Consider the following 25,498-nt stretch of genomic DNA (forward strand, 5'->3'; position numbering starts at 1 on the left):
TGGAGATCTGCCATGATGTGTCTGTTCTGGGTCTTCTGATTGGTAGCCCACTAAACTGATACCCCGCTGATAAAATATCAATCAATCAAATATAAATCACCAAGCTATTTTGATTGGCAGAATTTCCTCTATCCTAATGAAAAATACTCCCGTAGTGGGCAGTATGTGAACTTAGTTGGCATCAGGATAAGAAAAATTTTCTTTCAATTTAATAGTATTTGTTTTACCTGGTTCTTCATCTGTAGTAGAACTACTTTAAACTACTTATAATAATTTATTGGCTGCACATTGTCTTTGAGTGTATTATACAGTGCGTGAAGTATCTGTTCGATCCTCATTTTGTCTATTATTGAATATTTGTCACACTGGATGGTTTCAGATCTTTCGACAAAATTTGTATTAGACAAAGGGAACCTGCATCAATTACTATTGAATAATAGGAAGGGGGTAAATACTTTTTCACGTCACTGTATACGTCACGGTTCTGAACTTCTATTCTGATGAATTTCCAGGCACTACCTTTTTGCTTAGCTAGAGAGTGTGTTCGCCGTATTTCTGCCAATTTGGTCATTTGTTTCAGTTTGGCTATCAGGTAATCAATACCCTCGTGCTGACGACTGATTCAAATTTTCCACCACGTGTGGTCTGATTACCGATGAAGGTCCGTCGCGTGTCTTTCTATTTCAGTCCCACGTTTATTTGACTCCCGAGTGTGTTGCTTTTCAATTCCCATCACACATTCTGTTTTTATTTTTTAATTTGTGCACTATGTGAGGTATGTGACTGACAATATTAATTTACCTGTATTACCCCTATGTGGAAATTATTCTTGGTGCTGCTGTGAGTCTGTGTCCCGTAGCATGCTGTTTAACAGCCTTCTCTGGGATGTATCTCTTGTCTCTAGGGATGCCCCCAGAAAATATTAGTGGGTTATCGTCTTGTGGGTAACTTTTAGAACCCACCTTGGTAGTCTTTGGGCCTCGGAACCTTACAGTATACTAAACTAATGTCAAGTGCTCACTCTAGGGTCTTTCAGCACACTTGTTCCTGGTTATGGGTATGCACTTTGCACTTTGTTGTACATCGCTCTGGATAAGAGCATCTGCCAAATGCCATTAATGTAATGTAATGTAATGACTTATCATGTAGACGGATGACACAGCTGGGGTTGGGGGTATTTGTTATTGTTACAGCATTTGTAGCTTTGAGTACATAGCAGCAGCCTACCCATACCCATCACCCACCTAACAAATACAACGTATGATACATCAGTGCAACACTTGTGCAGAAGTATTGCAATGGTCATGAGGGATTGTCAGGATTTGGACAGAGGGAACCAAACGCAGACTCAGGGATAAGGTGAAAAGGCAGGCTTTAATGAACAAGGGGCAGATCCAAAACGTAATCCAGGGATAGGCAGTGGTGGTAATCAAGGCAGCCAGGTACACGCAGGGCAGGCAGAGCGTAATCTGGAAAACAGGCAGAGTTAAAAAAACAAGACAGACACACAAAGGTATGAAAACTAAATCCAAAACCAAAATCTTAAACCAGGCAGAGAATATAAACCAGAAAATCAAAAAACAGAGCAGAACCAGACAGAACAGGGCAAAGGCACAGGGAAGAGGAAACTAGAACCAGGGTAGGAAACAGAATAACAGAAAGATGAACTAGCAATGAGAAACTGAAAAGGACAGGTTTAAATACATTACTAACAAGCACACTATTGGAAATAGGTGAACCGAATGACAAGAGACAGGAAGGAAGTACATATAAGGAGTGGGGAGTCGGAGACATGAAATGAGACACAGCTGGAACAAATGAATGAGGGAATGAAACTGAAAACAGACTATGGTAAGCACAGAGGGTACAAATACATGGAAGCACTAAAGACTTAAACAAAAACAGATTCAGAAAAACACAGAACCTGACAGCGATAGTCCCTTGTGTGGGCAATTCCACAGTAATGTCAACCTGAGCATGAACGTACTTACTTGCTTCCCAATTAAACTCATTATGTCCCAACCCGTCGATTGTGATCATTTGGAAATCTGATAAAATGTAACAACAGGAAAATGCTTTAAAAAAAATGTATTAGTCCAATTATCATTGAAATCAATGCTGTTTGGCGGCCATCTTGAAAACATTCAAAACCATTTCAGATGGTTTCCTCAATGTCAAAACTGACATTCAGAACCATTTCAGATGACAACAAATGTGTACCTGTCTTTTTGTGGCTCATCCATAACAAGGTATTTAACAATTTTTTTCTGGCTTAAAGGTACAATAGGTAATTTTGGTAACTTCTAACGGTCAAGAGAGGAATGGCATCAACAAACCCCTTCAAACACTGTTTATCCCACCCCAAATTAGTTGATGGTGAAATGCTATTGGCTGTGGCAATTATAACCAATTTTCAACCAATGAGATTTAATTATTGTACAGTTATACAATGTTTTGGTTTGGAGTATTAAGCCGTCAACTGTATATTTTGAAACCTGAATTTAAGGACTATAAACACAGGCAGAGGGTGAGACAACATGTCAGTGAGCCTTTTTCAATGATAAGAAGGGATATGATAATGAACCAATGATACATTGGTCTTGTAACAATGTTTTAACACAAATATCTTACCTATTGTACCTTTAGAAATATTAATATTAATATTTTAAATAATTTGTTTGGCCCTTCCCCTCAGCCAAGTGATAATAGGCATTAACATTTTTTATCATGTAAGAAGATACATTTTTCTGAGGGATTTGTTTGGCATTTTGTGTCCTAATCTCACATCAATAGCTCTGGAATTGCCCGTGTATTTATGGAATGAGTCCCAGGTGGTTTGGAGAGGAGCTTATGGACAGTGATTTTGTATACCTTCTTATGAATATTTACTGGGATTCTTTTTATAATTTGGTTGCTGTGTTGTGTCCAATTGAGGTCTGTTCCCAGGAACTTGAATGTATCTGTCTTGGCTATTGGCTGGCCGGAGATGAGGAAGGGGATTTTGGGATTTTTCGATTTCTGGAAATATTTATTCTGGTATTAATAGTTTTTTGAAGTTTTGAACAGGATATCATTAGCCCCACACCAGGTTATCGCCTGATCAACCGCTTGGCGGTACTCTGGCTTGTTGTTTTCTGAGATAAAGACAATTTTGGTGGTATCATCAGCATACTTAAGGACTTTGACTGAGCTGTCTGAGGAGCTGAATTGGTTGGTGAAGAGGGAGAAACAGTAGGGGAGACAGGACATAACCCAGTTGTGCACCTGTGCTGAGGGTTAGAGGAGATGATGATGATAGGTTATTTGCCTTGACAGTCCATGTTCTGTTCCTTCGGAAGTCCAGTAACCAGTGGCATGTGGCTGGGTTGATGTTCATATCCTGTTGTTTGGTGAATAGTTTGAGGGGGTTGATGGTGTTGAAGGTAGAGCTGAAATCAATGAAGAGGATGCATGTGTCGGTGATGCAGAATGTGGTCACATTCTGACAGCATCCTCCACAGACCGTTTACATGGGAAGGTGATTTGGCTGCACATTGTTTGTGCTTCTTCCCTGGAATCTTTTGTCCCCATGGGTTTTAGGGAGACAGTTAATGGCCTGAACACTATAGGAATTTCAGCTTTTTAAAGAGATAGTAAAAAAAGGAAAAAGCTTTGATTGATTGATTTGATTGAAGATTGAAGTTCTGTTAATGGAAGTACAACAAGCCAAAAACATACACCGATCAGCCATAACATTAAAACCACCTGTTTAAACCATTTTTTCCTAATTAAAAATGCTTTTAATTATATAAACTTGTCTATAAACACTTAATAGAGCATTTCTTTTGTAATATCTTGGTACTCACGTCTATCTTAACAAGTGCTCCAGGACGTATAGAATCTTTCATATAAAAAAAAAAAAAAAAGACCCACCATATTTAAAAATGCATGGGATCTATTCCGACATAAATTTCACCACATGCAGTACCATGTAATTCCAACAAACTGCAAACGGTGAAACTGATGTGGGATTAGATGCCATGCATTTTTAAATATGGTGGGTTTTCTTTATTTCTTGTTAAATATGAAACATTCTACAGGTCCTGGAGCATCTGTTAAAATAGACGTTATCGTGAACACCAGTACATACCAAGATATTTAAATAACAAAACAGTGAGCACACCCCCCCCCAACAATATGCTTACAAGACTTACATTTTCATTTAAAAATGTAACTTTTGAATGTAATTCACTTATGATTATCTGCTTATATAAGTATGCATATCATATAATGAAATAGTAAGTGTTTGTAGACAAGTATGTACATTTTTAATCAGGAAAACGTGGTTTAAGCAGGTGGTTGGCTGATCGGTGTATTTTATTTGCATAGTGTAAGCAGTGAATTGTCAGAGCTGTGGAAGACTAATATAGCCTAGCTGTTGTAAAGACTTTCCCAAGTAACACACGCTATGCAACAGGTAAAAAGAAAATGGTTTCACATTTGGCACTTTCCTTCCCACAGTGATGTCTGCAAGGCAGCCATTTCAGCTCTGCCAACCATAGATTATGTGTACATATTATTACTTTGCTAGTCTTACGACTGGCTCGTTTTAGTCATGAACAGGAAAATTAGACACAATAAAAGCTTACAAGATAACCCATTATTTATTTAAAGTAAGTTACAATTTGGTGTGAGAGATCAGTATGACAGCAGTGTTGGATGCAGATGGTGTAGCAATGTTGAGGGTGCAAAAACCAACCAAGATGTCTGTGAGATTTACTGCCCCAAAGCAGCAACACTGGAGTTCCTTTAACCCTTACTTAAACCAGCTGCAGGTGCCACATGTGGAGGGACCACGCCCATCAATCAACCTGTTACAAAGCAAAAGGAGAAAACGTTAAAATGGAGCAGGGGGGCATGACACTAGCAACTTTTCTTTAATGCATTTCTTATGAATTTATGTTACTGAGCTAGCTAGTTTGCTAAACCCGCCGCGATTCGTTTACTATTTTGACAAGCTGCTGCCTTCCAGGCTTCACTGTGGGAGTATACGTTGGGCTGGAGGAACGCATTGGCAAATCATAGGAGACTTTGTTATCTGGAATCCCACCGCTGGGTGACAAGCTGTAAAATCTAATGTAAAGCCATAGCTACGAAGCCTAATGCTGCGTTCACGTCATATTACAATGAACAAATTAGGACCTTCCGACTGGGAAAAACAGTTCATGTCAACCTCTGACATTAAATGTAACTCGTGAACAAATCAGCCACATGTCATGCCACTTCTATAGCCTACCATGATGTTTGCAGGTGTGACTTGACCGTTATAGTTTGTTGTTTCATAGGCGTCATAGGCTACACCTTGCCCCATATGTGCTTTATGGAATTCATTTTCAACTCCACTTAAGCATTAATTAATCAGGATTACCGGAATGAAACATCACCCATTTTAATGTTTAATCCTGTTGCGTTTTTATATGACATGAATAATTATAATATGCATAGGCATATAAAAATAATTTAGCCACTCACAGCAATATTATATTTTTTACAATATGAATGAATGGAATAATAAAATAACAAAACACGCTTTACAACTGTGCTCCTACGAAATAGCTGACATCCAAAAACTTTGATAAATCCCACATTATTTGTGGAAATGCATTTCCGATGGATTTATGGTGAATTTCGTTCGGCTCACATTTGATAAATGAGGCCCATTTGCCTGAGTAATTGTGATTTTTCTCCCCATTTGTTGAACCATCACATGGCAGTGTTCTTGTGACATTTAGCCCTACACACTGTGCTGTGTTCATTGTGGCTTAAGGAGTGCAGTCTTCTGGTAAACACAACTCTAGCTTTGTAAATAACAGAAAAGGGACAACGTAAGAAACTGCACAAAGCCAACTCCGCCTCCTGTTCTACTGCTGGTGAGGAAACGGTGAACACGGGCTCCACTAATAGTGACAGTGCTTAAACGTATACGTGGCTTTGTGAATAACAGAAAACTGACAAATCAAACCTAGACTAAATAAAGCTCTTGCCTCCAGCTCTTCTTATCGTGACTGTGTACTTTCTGTGCTCGCCTCAGTTTAGTAGCTCAATGTCGCTGTGGTAATAAGGGCAGTGAAAAACCCAACCCAGGGCGAAAGCTGTAGTTTTTTTTAATAAGAGGAAAACAGTTCTCCAGCTAACATCTACCTTGTTTGGGTAAATGACTGAAAGAAAAAGATAGAACAAAGTGAAAATGAAAGTAAATGCGTGAGCCAGACTCCGCCTCCAACTATCCTAAAAGGGACATTGGGGCTTCAGGTAAAGAGCTTTCAGGTAAAGAGCTCAAACTGAAGTGTCAGGCAGTGAGTCTCCAAGCTAGTAACCAAACCAAGAGTGGCAGGGAAAACCAATATGCACTTGGTTCCATTGCTACAGGAAGATTCCTTTTACTTTTGCAAGCAGTCCCGCCTTCCAACTACCATATACCTTGCATTGTGAATAACAAAAGGTAGTGACAAACTACATTCACCAGCCGACTCTACCTGTAGCTCTACTAACACTGAACGAACTGAAAAACCGAGGCAAGAGGAGATTTCAGGTAGAAAGTTGAGGCCGCCAACGTGCATTTAGGTTAATAGAAATAAATAACACTTAATATTTGGTTTCAAATCCCTTGCTTGCAATAACTGAATTAAGATGCAACCCATTGACATCACCAAACTGTTACATTCTTATTTTGTGATGCTTTTCCAGGCTCTTACTGCAGCCTCTTTCAGTTGTTGTTTGTTTCAGGGGTTTTTTCCCCTTCAGTCTCCCCTTCAGGAGGTGAAATGCATGCTCAATTGGGTTAAGGTCCGGTGATTGACTTGGCCAGTCTAAAACCTTCCACTTTTTCTCCTTTGTTGTGTTGGCAGTATGTCTTGCTGCATGATGAAGTTCCTCCCAATTCGTTTGGACGCATTTATCTGTAAGTTGGAAGACTTGTTTACATCATCAGTAAAGCTTAGTGAGCCCACTCCAGAAGCAGCCAGGCAAGCCCAAGCCATGACACTTCCTCCACCCTGCTTCTCAGATGTTTTGGAACTTCCTCCACACTTTGGCATTTCCATAGAGGTTAATCTGGGCGTCATTAGTTCATAAAACTGTGTTCCAGAACTTTTATGGCTCATCTCTGTACTTATAGTATTTGCAAATTGTAATCTTCCCTTCTGATTCTTACTATTGATGAGGGGTTTGCATCTTGTAGTATAGCCTCTATATTGCTGCTCCCTGAGTCGTCTTCGAACAGTTGATTGAGATGCCTTCACCCCTGCCCTGTGGAGACTGTTTGTTAGTCACTGACTGCCCTGTGGAGACTGTTTGTGAGTCACTGACTGATATTCTGGGGTTTTTCTTTGTCACAATGTTTCTGTCATCAACTGCTGTTGTTTTCTTTGGTCGACCTGTTCAATGTCTGTTGCTCAGTATGCCTGCATTTCTTTCTTTTTCAGGACTTTTGCCAAGTTGTTCAAGCTATTCCTAATGCTTTTCAAATGGATTTCTCTTTTCTAAGCTTCAAAATGGCTTGCTTTTCTCCCGAAGACAGCTCTCTGGTCTTCATTTTGGTCTTTTCTAACAAAAATACAGTCTTCACAGGCTAAAACTAAGATTAGACATTCAGAACTATTTATTGTTTAACCAATCAATCTAACAGGAAACACCTGTCAGTCACATGTTCCAGTACTCTTGCTCACCTAAAAATTGGGTGGTCTGATGATGTGTTCTAAGTTGTATAACAAATCTTGATCAAAATACTAGGAAATAAAACCTGAAATTCTGATCTGTTATCTTATGTACATCTTTTGACCTCAATATTGATGTGATAACTTATGTATTGATTTAATTAGCATAAATAGTGGCTTTTGCCCTGTTATTATAGACATTCGTTTGACAGTCATATACATTAATCTGCTGTGACATGTATCGGTTTGTTGCCATTTGTATTGGTTTGTTTGACATGTTTATTGCGGTAATATGCATTGTTTTGCTAACAGACACATCTGTCATGTAGTGCCAGAGATCTTTTGCCAAACAGACATTTTTCTTGAACTAATTAGGCCCATCTACATCAGTGATTGATGAAGAAGTAAATTCAGATGACATATTGTTCTCTGGTTCCTTTAATTAGCTTGGAGCACTGGACTATTGCACTTTTTATCCATCCTGGTTCATTATGTATTTAATTAGTGGCTTCCCAATGGTCCAGAAACACGTTACAGCCCCTATTAAAACTGAATTATAGGTTTGAAAAATGTGTTTATAAAATCTTTGCAAAAATGTAGTGTTCTCATAAACTCGTAAACCTTCTTTATTTTTATTTTTGAAAAGGGCAAAAGAAAGGCTAGAGGCCTCCCTCAGTTGGAAACAAGAAATACGATTTTATACGAAAGGGTGGGAAACGCTTAGGGCCACATTTACTAAAGGATTGTGACTGCTATTAAAATGCAAATGCAGTCGCTTCAAGGTCACAATATCAATGTGGGATTTACTAAAAGGTTGTTATGGGTCTAAAACAGGGTGGAGATTATGGAAATAACAATTAAGTATTCCAAACTGATTTACTAAAGCATGCGTTCATTCCGACTCCCCTCTTTGTCTCATCATTTTTAGAACTCCCTAAAAGCAGGTGGTAATTTGTCGGTGCTGATATAGACTATAGCTCACACACAGGATGCTGATATAGCCTATAGCTCACACAGGATGCTGATATAGACTATAGCTCACACACAGGGTGCTGATATAGACTATAGCTCACACAGGATGCTGATATAGACTATAGCTCACACACAGGATGGTGATATAGACTATAGCTCACACACAGGATGCTGATATAGACTACAGCTCACACACAGGATGCTGATATAGACTATACCTCACACACAGGATGCTGATATAGACTATAGCTCACACACAGGATGCTGGTATAGACTATAGCTCACACACAGGATGCTGATATAGACTAGAGCTCACACACAGGATGCTGATATAGACTATAGCTCACACACAGGATGCTATGCTGATATAGGCTATAGCTCACACACAGGATGCTGATATAGACTATAGCTCACACACAGGATGCTGATATAGACTATAGCTCACACACAGGATGCTGTTATAGACTATAGCTCACACACAGGATGCTGATATAGACTATACCTCACACACAGGATGCTGATATAAACTAGAGCTCACACACAGGATGCTGATATAGACTACAGCTCACACACAGGATGCTGATATAGACTACAGCTCACACACAGGATGCTGATATAGCCTATCGCCTATATTTAATATAGAAACACAGTGTTGAATTTCAACAGTTTAAACAAGATCTGCATTCAGCCTGGTGAATAATGACAATAATGTAAATAATAAAAAATAAACTGCAGTTTTACCTTCAGATGCTCTGTGACCTTCTCTCATCATCCTTCTTATCCAGAGCGACGTACAATGAAGTTCAAATCGAACACAGGGACAAGTGCGATTAGGACCCTAGAGGAAAGTACAGTTCCGAGTGATCACATAGATACAATTTGAACCCTTGAACAATACATCAACTTATCAACTAGCATACCACAGTTGGCAGCTAGAATCCCCTGAGTACAACAATAAATATATGTAAGTGCTATTATAGTCTATGGCATGCACAAGGCTAATTATGGTGGTGAGGTATGGAGGGAAAGGTGCAGCCTGAAGAGATGAGTCTTCAGTCTGTGCTTGAAAGTGGTCAAAGACTCTGCTGTTCTGACGTCTCCAGGAAGGTCATTCCACCAGCGTGGGGCCGGAGCAGACCGCAGTTGTGCATGTGCAGTGAGGGGGAGGTGCCAGGCACCCTGAAGTAACAGAACAGAGGAGTCTGGCTGGTGTATAGGTTCTGATAAGTGATTTAATATATGCTGGGGCTGATCCCTTAACTGCCTGGTATGCATTATAAAGTTTTAAATTTGATGCGAGCCATAACAGGCAGCCAGTGGAGGTCGCTGAGCTGGTGGGTGATGTGTGAATGTCTGGGGACATTGAATACCATACAAGCTGCATCAGACCCCTACAATTCAGTCATCTGAATGAATTGCAGGGGTCTGATGGCAGATGCTGGAAGGACAGTCAGCAGAGGATTGCAGTAGTCCAGGCAGGACAGGACCATTGCTTGAACGAGGTGCTGAGTGGAGTAGGTGGTGAGGAAGGGATGGATTCTCCAGATGTTGAACAGGAAGAGCCTGCATGCGCGGGTCATCGCAGCGATGTTCTCGGGAGAAAGACAGCCTGTTGTCCATCGCTACTCCAAGGTTTCTCGCACTAAGGGATGAGGTCAATGTGGTATTCCCTAGTGAAATGGGAAAATCAAAGAAGGGAGAGGTTAGAGCATGGATGAAGATTAGCTCCGTTTTGCCTGGGTTGAGCTTTAGATGGTGGTTGTCCATCCAGCTCTGGATGTCTCTCAGGCAGGCGGAGATACGGGTAGAGACCTGTATGTCAGATGGGGGGAAGTAGAGAAAGAGTTTGGTGTCATTGGCATAACAATGATGACATGCCATGAGCAGAGATAACGGGGCCAAGGGATGTGGTGTAAATGGAGAAGTGGAGGGGACCAAGGACAGAGCCCTGGGGAACACCTGTAATAAGGGTTGATACTTTATCAGCCCAGGTCACCTGGGAAGACTGGTCAGAGAGATAATATAATTTCCATTGTTGGACCTCTACCAGTTTTCTTTTGTACTCTGCGCCTGGATATTCAGGGAGGAACCTGTGTCAGCTTAGCAACGGAGGCTGTGCCCAGCTGTGCCTGCCAACATCAGAGAAGAGCCGCAGCTGCTCCTGCACTGTGGGCTACCACCTGCGCAACGACCGCACATCCTGCGAAGGTAAGCAGCACAGCGACCGCACAACAACGCACAACAACCGCACATCCTGCGAAGGTAAGCAGCACAGTGACCACACAACAACGCACAACAACCGCACATCCTGCGAAGGTAAACAGCACAGTGACCACACAACAACGCACAACAACCGCACATCCTGCGAAGGTAAGCAGCACAGTGACCACACAACAACGCACAACAACCGCACATCCTGCGAAGGTAAGCAGCACAGTGACCGCACAACAACCGCACATCCTGCGAAGGTAAGCAGCACAACAACGCACAGCAACCGCACATCCTGCGAAGGTAAGCAGCACAACAACGCACAGCAACCGCACATCCTGCGAAGGTAAGCAGCACAACAACGCACAACAACCGCACATCCTGCGAAGGTAAGCAGCACAACAACGCACAACAACCTCACATCCTGCGAAGGTAAGCAGCACAGTGACTGCACAACAACTGCACATCCTGCGAAGGTAAGCAGCACAACAACGCACAACAACCGCACATCCTGCGAAGGTAAGCAGCACAACAACGCACAGCAACCGCACATCCTGCGAAGGTAAGCAGCACAACAACGCACAGCAACCGCACATCCTGCGAAGGTAAGCAGCACAACAACGCACAGCAACCGTCTACTGTACTGTATTAATTATGGGGCTCTGACATGCAGTCAATTGGCCCCGTCTACTGCTGGAGACGGCACACGCACCTGGGTGCTTAAAGTATACTTGTCTGCACAGTAACCTGGGAGATCACTCCAGAGTGCCAGTTTGGGGGGAAGTTTTTGTTTCACTTTGCACATTTGGGAGGAATACGCCGCTGAAAAGTGCCGGAGCTGGCCGCTCCGAGCAGCGAGCTGGAAAGCTGTTGCTCGGTTTGACTTTCTTTTGTCTTTTCTTTTTTATTTTAACCCGGAACCCGTAAGTGGGAAGGGCGAAGACTTATTTTATTTTTTGTTTTGTGTTGGTGTGGGTCCTCTCTCTCTCTCCATGTGGCAAACCACAGGGGAAATTCCTAAAAATTACCCTGATTGCCCAGATGGTGGTGTATCAAACCAAAATAATTTTATTTCAGATTTTTCCCTTTTTCTCCCAATTTAGTAACCCCCTCTAATTCGATTTGAGTTAGTGTTAGATACTCCGTCCACACCCCGCCCCCTGGTGGGCCGAGGAAAAGCGACACGCCTTCTTCAAGACGTCTCATCTGTCTAATCGTGTCCGTGGTTCCAAGGCGTCCAAGGCGCTTATTGTACGGCGATCAGCTAACCCTGCCGAGACCCTCCCTCTGGAGCGGCGAGCCAATTAATGCCGCTCCACGTGAGCCGGCCAAACTTGCCAAAACACATTTTTGCCCATAACTTTTAAACCGCTTGGCCTAACCTCAATTATATTTTTTCACCAGATTCAATGGCAGCCTGAATTTACCATTACTGGCTAAAGCAGTGCTCTGACCCAATGTGTTTTGAATGTTTCGCTTTTTAAGAATGCTGCATATTGAACAATTCATCCAATGTTGCCTCTTATATTGTCAATCATTCCCACACAACTTTGCATTGTGTCATGCATTGGAGTATTTTTCTTTTTTATGAAAGGAATTGGGACTTTCCTCTTGTATACCATCCATGAAGGAATTCGTGGACTTTCTCTGGATCCGAATGATCCCACGGAAGCCCTGATGCCAATCACTGGAACCCTGTTTGCTGTGGGCATGGACTTTCATGCAGGTGATTCAAGTTATGCTCTCCATTGTCTGTCAGTGGTCCCCACCCCTGGTCCTGGAGAACTACATGGTCTGCTGCTTTACCTTTTCACCTTCCGAGGTATCATGCGTTTGAAATACATGTGCGGGAAAATAATTGTAAAAACGAGAGAAGTTTTTAAATTACCTTCAGAAGGTACACGGATCACTGCGCCAGTGGAATACAGATACATGCGTGTTCAGCCGTTAAAATGGGGCTCGGACCACCAATGTACTGGGACCAGTCAAGCAACTTTGCAACCAGGTTATAAGCTGCTGTGCCCTCAGCCAGGACATATGTTTTACGGAGACACAGGAATGCATGGAAAATCAGGCCTGTGGCTGTACAGTACGTGTGAAGCTTAATAACAATATAGGATTTAAGCAGATGCTGTTATCCAGCTTGAGGCTTTTATCATAAAATCAATTTGTACCAAAGGATATTTTTCTGAATATCCAGGTTAAGCACCTTCCTCAAGGGTGCCAGCTGCAGTGAAAGTGCAGTTCCCTCGCCGTTATGCTGCACTGTTCGATACTACTTAAGGACCATGTTAAGAGAACCCTTAAAACAAAAAATGGATTGTTGTAAAGTGGGTCAAAATAACATTTGGCATAGACTTTTTTTTTGATACTCTTAACTTGCTAAGTATGAAGAGGAGTAGTTTGGCATATCGGTCCTGACAGTTCTTTCCATGTATTATTTTATTATGAGAGCTAGACAGCCAGCGTCTTCCTGTAATATCAGCCACCATAGGCAAAATTAATAGGAGCCCATGGAGAGCATTGAGCAGGCTCAACAAAACATTACATTACCACCCCCCACCCCCCACCCCCCAAAAACATCCTTTAACCCTTTCAGTCCCAAGCCCAATAGGAGGTGGCTCAATCCAAATCCAAAGGGGGTTAGGTTTTGGTCAAGGAACTGTAGTAATAATAGGGACTCAAAACAATATGAGATGGGTGCGTGGGGGGTTGGACCCAAAATGCACGATTCAGATAAAAGGGGTGAAATAAAGTCCCGTCAGGGCTTTATACAGGGAGCGTAGTCAAAAAACAAGCAATGTTCATACACGTAAAATCCAGCCAAAACCAAAGTATAGTACCGAGGGAACAATTTCGCAAATACTTGACATGAAACTGAGCTTATATGCAGGTGTAGACAGGTATAGACAATTAGCTTGAGAGCAGCATGAGAATGGAAATCAGATGTGGAGGATTGACAAGTTAACAAGATAATTAGTAATCGTTAGTAATAAACCTATCCTGCCCTACCGTTCGTAAATTAGTAAATGACATGCACAAGAAACGTAAGGTAAACATGAACACATGGTTAGAATGTTAGTATTACCCAATCCTGATCTAGCGTTAGTAGATTAGTAAGAAGACAAGGGAAATTGAAACAAGCGTGAGTGACAGAAAGGGAGAGAGATAAAGCAAGGTTTGCAGAAAGACACGAAAAAGTGTATGCTAAACAATGAACAGAACAACATAACATGAAACAACATAAATCGTGACGTAAGTTAGCGAACTGTGACATGAATAAATTATATAACTTGACAAGGCAAGACTAAGAAATAAATCGTAACAAGAACTAAACATGAAACATAACATGACATGCGATTAAATGTAACAAGAAATAAAGCATAACAACATGGCGAGACTAGACTAACATAATACGTGACATGACAATAACATAACTAAGACAATGGCTAAACATGAAACATGACGTGACAAACATGAAATGTGACACAATAGTATAGCAGCCATTTTGATTGGTTGAAAAGTTATAAGGTCAAGAGTGCCCTAAGGTAGTCTTGGGACTGAAATGGTTAAGAAATCACACCAGGTTTTACAGTTAGTATAGCCAAAATGGATGCCCTTCTGAGGTAGAAATGATGGGGTACATCTTCATGTTTTTGCTATTGAGTAATTTAGAGGTAATAGAAAACAATGAAGAAAGGACATTTCTCCCAGAGTGATCAGTTGTGGTGGGTCCTTCACTCACCTCACACATTGCTCCTTACTTATTAACAACAAACAATTAACAATTTATTTTTATTTTGTCAAAATCAATGGTCATATTGTGACATGCAGAGCATGGTGGAATGTTGGCATGGTCTTTAACAAGTGCAAAATATAAAAAGTGGTAAATGCAAGTATTTCATTGTAAATGGCTATCTACAGTGTATTTTCATTTGGCATTCACACACACCCATGCATGCATGACAGACAGACAGGTAGCTGAGGGAAATCTCTTGTTATTCCAATATTGAGTTGGAATTATTTGTATAATATTATTTCCCAACTGTAGAAGTATTCCTGAAGAAGTATATTGCACTGGTTGAAGTTTTTATCTAGTTTTTTGGTTATAACAATGCACCGTTTAACCTGAGTAATGGGGAAAGTTTGTGATAATTCCCAGCACTACACAGCGGAGAAATGTCTTTGGAATGTAGAAAACTGAAATACGGGTTGACAGGTTGGCAGTAAAAGGGGTTTGGAATGTGGAGTTCTGTATTATGGGCTGCCAGGTTTGGCAGAGAAAGGGATATGGAATGTGGAGGTCTGACATATCAGTTGCCAAGCTTGGCAGAAAAAGATCATTGGAATGTGGAAGTATGCCAGGTTTGGTAGAGAAATAGATTTGGAATGTGAAAAACCGAAGGGTTGCCAGGCCTGGCAGAAGTGTGGGTATACAGTGGCACACCTGCACTGTTGACATATTGGAAGAGGATCTGCTCATGACATACTGCATAACAATGAGTACCAAGGCCCACATCACCACACCTGCATACAATCAGTATCCAACTAGGACAGCCGCAGGAGCCATATATACCTGGGTCCTACCCTGCCACTGAAACAATTTTCACATTGTTTCACTCAGCTGAGAACTGTAATTCACCCATCTGATCTGGGAAAGCACAGTGAGTGGAAAAACTGGGCCTGTTGTATTGACAATTGGTAATTGGGGGAGGGGTGTATTCCAGCTAGAAAACTGAGCTGCTCAAGCTGGTCCTAAAGCAGGTCTCGCTGGGTGTGAGCACAACAACCATCTAGTGCTGGTAGTTTGTAGCCAGCTGTTTTGAAATATTGCTTGTCAAACCATATGAACTGGCCAACCAGCTACCAGCTGTTTCAAAACCAACTTAGCTTGAGCTGTTTTCTTCAGCAGGGTACAGAACTCATTTTCAGGAAATTACCTTGAATGTTGCCTTTCTTGAAACGTTTAGGGGTGATTTGGTGACCAGCTGTAGAAAGCTATGCTTTGTAGGAAATGACTGGAACAGCCCTGCTCTTTCTGAAAGTGGCATGGGACCTGTATTGAGCACAGTGAGTGAGCCAGAATCTCGGTTTCACATCTCTTCCGGAGGACTGATCTGGTCTGTCGCAGAGGTCATTTTAGCTCAGGTGAATAAAGTCCCAGACTATGAATAGAGCTGAAATAGGGCTGAGGGTCATCTAAGGCCAGTGTGTGCTTTACTGCTGGCAAAAGGAAGCATAGAACGGTTGGGTTCTATGCTACTAAACTAGAGCCATATGCAAAGAATGAAGCATATGTGTGGCATTTAAATGTTAATTGAGTATCTTGCTGTGTTCATAATAGTTTACTCTTGCCCTGCAATCACACAGCAAGTGATTTGGTTGATGATCACTCAAGAGGGAGGGGCAAGAGCTTCCTGTTGTGTCCTTTTTGTGGTCTTGTGGAGCTACACATTTTGGATGAAGATAAATAATGGTATAGGATTCTTTGTGTACAAAGAAGGAGTGTCTTATGAAACCGTGTAGCCTGGGCCCTGCATTACATTGTGCCAACTGTTGTCACCTGCAATCCACAGCAAATGATACGATCTACTGGACGGACATGGGCTTGAACAGAATCTCACGAGTCAAACGGGATCAGACTTGGAAAGAAGACATCATAACTAACGGGATTGGCCGGGTGGAGGGGATCGCAGTTGACTGGATGGCTGGTCAGTAACCAATCAAAACTGTAGGATCGTTACGTCATTTATCTGATGATCTTGGTGTCCTACATAGGGGCTGTTTTCAGGTGGTGTGATGCACTAGGGCAGCGGGTGTCCAATCTTATCTAGGTCTTGATTAAAGACCACGATTAGTTCATTAGTATAATCAGGTGTGTTACTGCTGGGTTAAAACAAAAACCTGCACCCACACCGGCCCTTTTAGGATCAGATTGGACACCTCTGCACTAGGGTACTTGCCTTCTGAAGGACCTCACTAGTTCAGATCTTGGCTGATGTTGGGAACTTCCCCGTCTCTAAATTATTCTGAGCTCCCCCTCCTGCACGGTGGTTTGTGTGTGTTCTATATTCTGTTATCATGTCCTATTAAAAAGTTCCAACAGAAAAAATGGTCACACAAGAAGGTTAATGAATTGGAATTCATTAATTCAACTAATGTTACTATTTTTAATCACGAATGAATGATCTGCAAATGCATACATTTATTAAATACATGACATTAACTTTTCATTAGTAATGTATTTGTTAACTTCACTTTTCCCACATTTTGTTATGTTACAGCCTTATTCCAAAATGAAATAAATTCATTTTTTCCTCAGAATTCTACACACAACACCCCATAATGACAACATGAAAGAAGTTTTTTTGAAAATGTATTTAAAATAAAAAACTAAGAAACCACATGTACATAAGTATTCACAGCTTTTGCTCAGTACTTTGTTGATGCACCTTTGGCAGCAATTACAACCTCAAGTCTTTTTGAATATGATGCCACAAGCTTGGTACACCTATCTTTGGCCAGTTTCGCCAATTCCTCTTTGCAGGACCTCTCAAGCTCCATCAGGTTGGATGGGGAGCGTCGGTGCACAGCCATTTTCAGATCTCTCCAGAGATGTTCAGTCGGATTCAAGTCTGGGCTCTGGCTGGGCCACTCAAGGACATTCACAGAGTTGTCCTGAAGCCACTCATTTGATATCTTGGCTGTGTGCTTAGGGTCGTTGTCCTGCTGAAAGATGAACCGTTGCCCCAGTCTGAGGTCAAGAGCACTCTGGAGCAGGTTTTCATCCAGGATGTCTCTGTACATTGCTGCATTCATCTTTCCCTCAAACCTGACTAGTCTCCCAGTTCCTGCCGCTGAAAAACATCCGCACAGCATGATGCTGCCACCACCAAGCTTCACTGTAGGGATGGTATTAGCCAGGTGATGAGCGGTGCCTGGTTTCCTCCAAACATGACGCCTGGCATTCACGCCAAAGAGTTCAATCTTTGTCTCATCAGACCAGAGAATTTTGTTTCTCATGGTCTGAGAGTCCTTCAGGTGCCTTTTGGCAAACTCCAGGCGGGCTGCCATGTGCCTTTTACTAAGGAGTGGCTTCCGTCTGGCCACTCTACCATACAGGCCTGATTGGTGGATTGCTGCAGAGATGGTTGTCCTTCTGGAAGGTTCTCCTCTCTCCACAGAGGAACGCTGGAGCTCTGACAGAGTGACCATCGGGTTCTTGGTCACCTCCCTGACTAAGGCCCTTCTCCCCCGATTGCTCAGTTTAGACGGGCGGCCAGCTCTAGGAAGAGTCCTGGTGGTTCCGAACTTCTTCCATTTACGGATGATGGAGGCCACTGTGCTCATTGGGACCGTCAAAGCAGCAGAAATCTTTCTGTACCCTTCCCCAGATTTGTGCCTCGAGACAATCCTGTCTCAGAGGTCTACAGACAATTCCTTTGACTTCATGCTTGGTTTGTGCTCCGGCATGCACTGTCAACTGTGGGACCTTATATAGACAGGTGTGTGCCTTTCTAAATCATGTCCAATCAACTGAATTTACCACAGGTGGACTCCAATTAAGCTGTAGAAACATCTCAAGGTTGATCAGTGGAAACAGGATGCCCCTGAGCTCAATTTTGAGCTTCATGGCAAAGGCTGTGAATACTTGTGATTACATGTACATGTGATTTCTTAGTTTTTAAATAAAATAAATTGCAAAAATCTCAAAAAAACTTTTTTCACGTTGTCATTATGGGGTGTAGAATTTTGAGGAAAAAAATGAATTTAATCAATTTTGGAATAAGGCTGTAACATAACAAAATGTGGAAAAAGTGAAGCGCTGTGAATACTTTCCGGATGCACTGTATTTGCTCAAGAATTTTTATACATTAGCAAACCATAGGATGAATAATTAGTTAACCGTTAACAAATACATTAACTGTCTTTTTCATTGCAATATGAATTGGCATGAACTAATATAGTTTTTAACATTAATTAATTATGTACAAATACAGATTAACTTCTCAGTCATTAGTTAACAACTACATTGGTTCATGCCAATTCACGTAACCTTTTGTAAAGTGTTACCAAAAAGGTATATCATCAGTGAATTAGAAGGTGACATTTTGGTTCCTTTCCAAAGATAACCTCTACTGGACGGACCACGGCTTTAATCTGATCGAGGTGTCTCGGCTGGACGGCGAGTACCGCTCTGTAGTGATCTCTCAGGGATTGGACCAGCCTCGAGCAGTGGCACTGCATCCCTTGAGGGGGTATGTACCCAGCGATTTCATTGTATGCGTGCACCCCATGTCCACAGGGTCTGAAATAACCCACCCTCACCAATCCCCTGGGATAAAGCCTCCTAATCGAATTTTAGACCCTAAATCAATAATCAGTTCAAAAATGAGAGTCCAGGCAATGGTTCAATAACAAACAGGTACAACAAGGATAATATAGAGAATGGTTGATGTCACAGGCAAAGGGTTGAAAACACAGAGACAGTCCAAACGGAAACAAAATGTTAAATCAAAATCCGAGAAGCCAAAGAGGGTCAAAACAGAACAGAGGGATAGATAACAGTAAACACAGAACCTTACAAATGTCACACTTAAAAAAATACATGTTGGGGGTTTTCACTGCTGATAAACTCAGGGTTAAATCTGATAAATAAAATGTATGTAAGTAACTACAGGTGGTTGTTTTCTCGTTGATTGAGTCCATGCTGTGATGGCTGACTCAGAAGCTGCACTATGTCCTCTAGATGGAGAAGATGCCATTTTGTGTTGTGATACGGTTGATTATCAATTGTGACTCAGACGGAGTGAAGGGGTAAGATGGTTAATGAAATATCATTAAAAATAAAAAAATTAATCAGCAGGATCAGCACCAATGCTTTTCACTTGACCTTTATATATCCATCTGTCCCACGCAGCTTCTATGTACAAAGAGACTACAATTTGTAACAGAATAATTATTTCAAATTTACTCAGATAAGACAAAAGAATAACTGAAAGAGAACATAATATTCTGCCAACAAACAGTCATATATGGTTTGGGGTCATTGGAGAATGCCAGTGCTGGGGTCAAGGATAGATCTAGAAATCGTTTTGGCAGAGAAAAACAGGTGCGCACACTTACACACCCCAACTTCAGGGGCCCCCTGACCGCTTGTTCCTGGGGTAGCTTACCCCCTGAGCTCTGTCCCTAGCTGGGGTTGCATCCATTGGGGGGCACTGATTCTGAGAGAGCTCTGGATTAAGGTCATGAGCAGGTCCTTCCTGAGGGGTCTCTCGGACAAAATGGCCACCGATTTTCCAGATCCACCAAAACAAATTTCTTGGCACGCAGTCATCTGTTGTGTGTTTGTGAAGATATTTTTTTGTGAACGTGAGCCTCATTATGTGATTAATTGTCAGCGCACTTTAGCATTCCTTTTAACATTCCCTTTAGTGGCTTACAGCGAGTAGCTCAGTGCAATCAGGACTACATTTTTCAAACTCCTGGTAAAGTACCAGTCACACATTCTGGACTTGCACTATTGTCTTCATATAACACTCTAGATAGTTTAATAGATACTACACAGTATCTGAGTATTAAGTATTCTAAGAATACTAATTATACACTTTGAAAAAAAAAAATATTTAGGACTTTAAATTGAGACTGAAAATGTTAAATGCAATTTGGCAGTGACATGACAAACAAATGCAGCAGTGTTTACTTCTAAAAAGCAAAAAAAGTTCAAAAGTGTGCCATTTTGAATTTATCTTTAGGCCAAAAAGAAATGAAAGCACACAGACTCGGAACGAATTGCCTTTCAAAATGAAGCTTTGCTCAACAGTGCAATATTTCAGTTAATGCAGATGTGCAGGTGCATCGGGGAGAGAGAGTCCCATGGGAGATTGTGCTCTGACATGGGCACTTTCTCTGTTCTGAGACTTCAGAATGGATAATGTCTGAGATTTCCAAAAATCAGTCTGAAAGTTGTGCTGCTCTAAGCCTCTCAGCCAGGGTAGCTGAGGCGACTCTCATTTGTGTCAGTTAGGCTGGAAGATTACTGTGAACTCAGAATCTGTGTTACAATGACGAGGCACATTTTCTATGTGGTGTGTGTGCAGCGAGGCAATCCTGAAATATTTCCTCCGTCTTATTACCCAAGCAGAAGAAAAACATTAAGCCATGTGGAACACTGGCCTACCATCTGTTCTAGTAAATTTACATTCTAATCCAGTGGATTCTGGCATTCCATGCATGTAATCAAGCAGACGGTTGTGTCAGAGCAGTTTTTCTGCTCTAAATGGTTCTGCTTCACTTGCAGCAACAGCCGAATGAGCATCCGCTTTTTAAAAAAGGATGGACAAATTTGACATTCATTTTCCTGGTGTGAGCAAAGCTCAGAATGCAAAAGGGAGGATTCACATCACGTCCTGAGGGCTCATCTTTCATCCCTATGTCCATGTCCAGTATCCTTATCGTTTCCCAACAAGCCATGGAGTCTTAAGGGTAGGGGGTAATTACATGGGTGTTCTCAGTTGCATCTGGTAATTATTCACACATCTGCTAAACGTCATTGGTCAACATTAAGTGACGGGACAGGGATATAGTTGCATTTACCTTTCATTACCATGTGCAGGTGCCTTTACAGTGCAGCCCATGGGTATTCAGGCGGTGGTACGGTGTGTGATTCAGGCAGTGGTACGATGTGTGATTCAGGCAGTGGTACGATGTGTGATTCAGGCAGTGGTACGATGTGTGATTCAGGCAGTGGTACGGTGTGTGATTCAGGCAGTGGTACGATGTGTGATTCAGGCAGTGGTACGGTGTGTGATTCAGGCAGTGGTACGATGTGTGATTCAGGCAGTGGTACGATGTGTGATTCAGGCAGTGGTACGATGTGTGATTCAGGCAGTGGTACGGTGTGTGATTCAGGCAGTGGTACGATGTGTGATTCAGGCAGTGGTACGATGTGTGATTCAGGCAGTGGTACGATGTGTGATTCAGGCAGTGGTACGATGTGTGATTCAGGCAGTGGTACGGTGTGTGATTCAGGCAGTGGTACGATGTGTGATTCAGGCAGTGGTACGATGTGTGATTCAGGCAGTGGTACGATGTGTGATTCAGGCAGTGGTACGATGTGTGATTCAGGCAGTGGTACGATGTGTGATTCAGGCAGTGGTACGATGTGTGATTCAGGCAGTGGTACGGTGTGTGATTCAGGCAGTGGTACGATGTGTGATTCAGGCAGTGGTACGATGTGTGATTCAGGCAGTGGTACGATGTGTGATTCAGGCAGTGGTACGGTGTGTGATTCAGGCAGTGGTACGATGTGTGATTCAGGCAGTGGTACGATGTGTGATTCAGGCAGTGGTACGATGTGTGATTCAGGCAGTGGTACGATGTGTGATTCAGGCAGTGGTACGATGTGTGATTCAGGCAGTGGTACGATGTGTGATTCAGGCAGTGGTACGATGTGTGATTCAGGCAGTGGTACGGTGTGTGATTCAGGCAGTGGTACGATGTGTGATTCAGGCAGTGGTACGGTGTGTGATTCAGGCAGTGGTACGGTGTGTGATTCAGGCAGTGGTACGATGTGTGATTCAGGCAGTGGTACGATGTGTGATTCAGGCAGTGGTACGATGTGTGATTCAGGCAGTGGTACGATGTGTGATTCAGGCAGTGGTACGATGTGTGATTCAGGCAGTGGTACGGTGTGTGATTCAGGCAGTGGTACGGTGTGTGATTCAGGCAGTGGTACGATGTGTGATTCAGGCAGTGGTACGATGTGTGATTCAGGCAGTGGTACGGTGTGTGATTCAGGCAGTGGTACGATGTGTTCTTTTGGCTCTGTGCTGCAGCACATTGGACTTGACACTGAGAATAATGATGTCATAGTCCAGACTGACGCCAATAATTTGAAGGTATTTACAAACGGTTGATTTTGGAGGGCTATTGTTGGGCCTCCTTGCTTTCCTGAATGACATTGGCACAACCGCAAAGGCAACCAAAAGCCTAGAATGAAGACTAGATACTGAAAGGTGTCTTATACCTGCAAGGAAGCAATTGAATACACCTGCCTAATCAGACACAGCTGAAAAGCCAACTGTCCAATTCCTTTTGGTCTGCTAAGAGGGAGGGACTACAGTATGTATAAAAGGCAGAAGAGCAGAAATTGTACCACTGTCCAAATACTTACAGATTGCTCTGTAGATGCATGCTGCTTAGCAGCTGTTGAGTATTTCAGTTTAAATCCACTGTATCCCTTTGTTCCTATTTCCCAGTAACAGTTGATTGGTTGAAGAAGTAGAAACTCACTTTGCTGATTAATCACAGTCCTGGCATAATTTTGAACCACACAAACTGCTCGAAATTAACACCCAATTATCTGTCACTGCAGCCACCTTGTCCCTTTGGGAATAAGAAGCCCGCAACAATTTCAAGAATGTAGAGAATTTCAGAGAATGTTTTTCACATTCAAAATACAATTTCTCCGAGAAAAACTGCATTATTGAAAGGATAGTGCCAAATATCAATATATAGATTTTCTGTGGGTTATGAGCATGTCCAGTATGTGGTATAATCTTAGTCAATCCTGAAGTGTGACCATTTTACACTTTGTTTTCTCTTATCAGAGTGTCTTTATTTCGTCGTTTTTAAAAATACACTCAGTAAGCACTTTATTACATTTTTATTTGTAATGTTCCTGATTTCTGTCTGTTAGTTTATTTGTTATTCTTGTAATTTATTATTTTTAATTATTCATATCTGGTTATTGGTGCAGTGGGTAGCACTGCCGCCTCACAGCAAGGAGGTCCTGGGTTCGAATCCCCGTTGGCCGGGGCCTCTCTGTGTGGAGTTTGCATGTTCTCCCCGTGTCTGTGTGGGTTTCCTCCTGGTACTCCGGTTTCCTCCCACAGTCCAAAGACATGCATGTTAGGCTGATTGGAGAGTCTAAATTGCCCGTAGGTATGAGTGTGTGAGTGAATGGTGTGTGTGCCCTGCGATGGACTGGCGACCCGTCCAGGGTGTATTCCTGCCTTTCGCCCAATGTATGCTGGGATAGGCTCCAGCCCCCCTGCGACCCTGTTCAGGATAAGCGGGTTCAGATAATGGATGGATGGATATCTGGTTATCTGTTCATCCATTCATGTGATGTCTGTATCTGCATATTTTCTGAGCCTGAGTCACTCCCCTGTCTGCGTGCTTCACTATTCGGGTGGTTTTGGAATTTTTCGGTTTCCCATGATTCCTTCTCAGTCTCGCTGTTCTTACTTCCTGCTTTCTTTCCATTTCATGTTGTAGATAGCACTAATATACTAATAACAACTAACATAGATTTTGTACAGTACTAATTATATTAACACACTAACTGTCTGTCTAACTAATTAACTTAATTAAATCACATAAACTAACATATTAACTTTAGCTCTAGTTTCGATACTGCTCTGTTCTATCTCTAATAACTTGCCTTGATTCAGTGAAGTGTTTGCACCTGCTCTCCTCAGTCACTGCATTCCTTAACTCTACTCCCTAATCCGGAGCCGTTTTTATTACATGTGTCTTTGTGAATCCAGTCCGGGTTTTCGTTCCTTCCTTGTTATTGTATAATTCACATGTTTCTCACCTGATGTTTATTTGTTAGATCATCCTCACTCCCTTTCCCCGCCTAGTTTGTCTCATCCCTCAGTTGTACACAGTCAGAACATTGATCAATATTCAGAGCCAAATTCCTTGTATGCCTGTTTATTCGAGGTTCCCGAGACGCCCTTTGTCTGATTACAAGTGCCTTATCCCTTCTGTTTTGTCTGCCTTATTGATTTTTGGTTTTTGATCTACAGTTTTTTCACCCCTCTTTTGCTTTGCCCTTTTGTACATTTGCATTTTTGATCATCTGTTTTTTGGACTTTGGACTGTTTACTCATTATTCTTTTGCATCTCGATTCTGGCATTGTTTGTTCTCTGATGACCTGGCTTTGATATTGGAATGACTAAACAACGATTTCTGAATATCCCCATGTCTGCGTTTGGGTCTCCGGAACCGTACATAATATTATTAGACTGATGTCTAATTAAGAAGTTGCTTCTGTCTGCTGAACTGCTGCTCACTGGATTTTAATTTGTTTTTTGCACCATTCTCTAGTCTAGAGACTAGTGTATGTGAAAATCCCAGGAGATCAGCAGTTTCTGAGATACTCAAACCACCCTGTCTGGCACCAACAGTCATTCCATGGTCAAAGTCAGTTAGATCCCATTCTGATGGTTGATGTGAACATTAACTGAAGCTCCTGACCCTATCTACATGATTGTATGCATTGTACTGCTGCCACACAATTGGCTGATTAGATAATCACATGAATAAGTAGGTGTAATAAAGTTAAAATGTTCCTAATAAAGTGCTCAGTGAGTCTATATATTGTTTGTTACCATTCTATTTCTCTTTGAGATATTGAATTTATTACTTGTAATGTATTTTTTTTTATGTCAATAGCGGATTATTATTCAGTAAATCAGAGCAAATTTTTTCTCTGCATAGCCTCCACCATCAGATATTCAAAAGGGAAGCAAATGAGGTTCCTCTGATTTTCTGTCAGTAATGGAGGCGCTATTCTGAAATATAAGACCATGTGAACAGTTGAGTGTAT

The 25,498-nt window shown here is 41.9% G+C and overlaps 1 protein-coding gene across 1 annotated transcript in view; it reads left to right on the forward strand.

Annotated features, from left to right (window-relative positions):
- LOC133116330 (low-density lipoprotein receptor-related protein 1B-like) overlaps positions 1-25,498 on the forward strand; it is a 447,656-nt gene that overhangs the window by 224,388 nt on the left and 197,770 nt on the right. Inside the window, exons 34-37 of the mRNA XM_061225770.1 lie at positions 10,749-10,874; positions 12,469-12,600; positions 16,451-16,585; positions 19,003-19,132. Of these exons, the coding sequence (XP_061081754.1) occupies positions 10,749-10,874; positions 12,469-12,600; positions 16,451-16,585; positions 19,003-19,132 (523 nt within the window). The remainder of the gene's footprint in view (positions 1-10,748; positions 10,875-12,468; positions 12,601-16,450; positions 16,586-19,002; positions 19,133-25,498) is intronic.

This window comes from Conger conger, chromosome 17, assembly GCF_963514075.1.
Source record: "Conger conger chromosome 17, fConCon1.1, whole genome shotgun sequence".
NCBI lineage: Eukaryota > Metazoa > Chordata > Actinopteri > Anguilliformes > Congridae > Conger > Conger conger.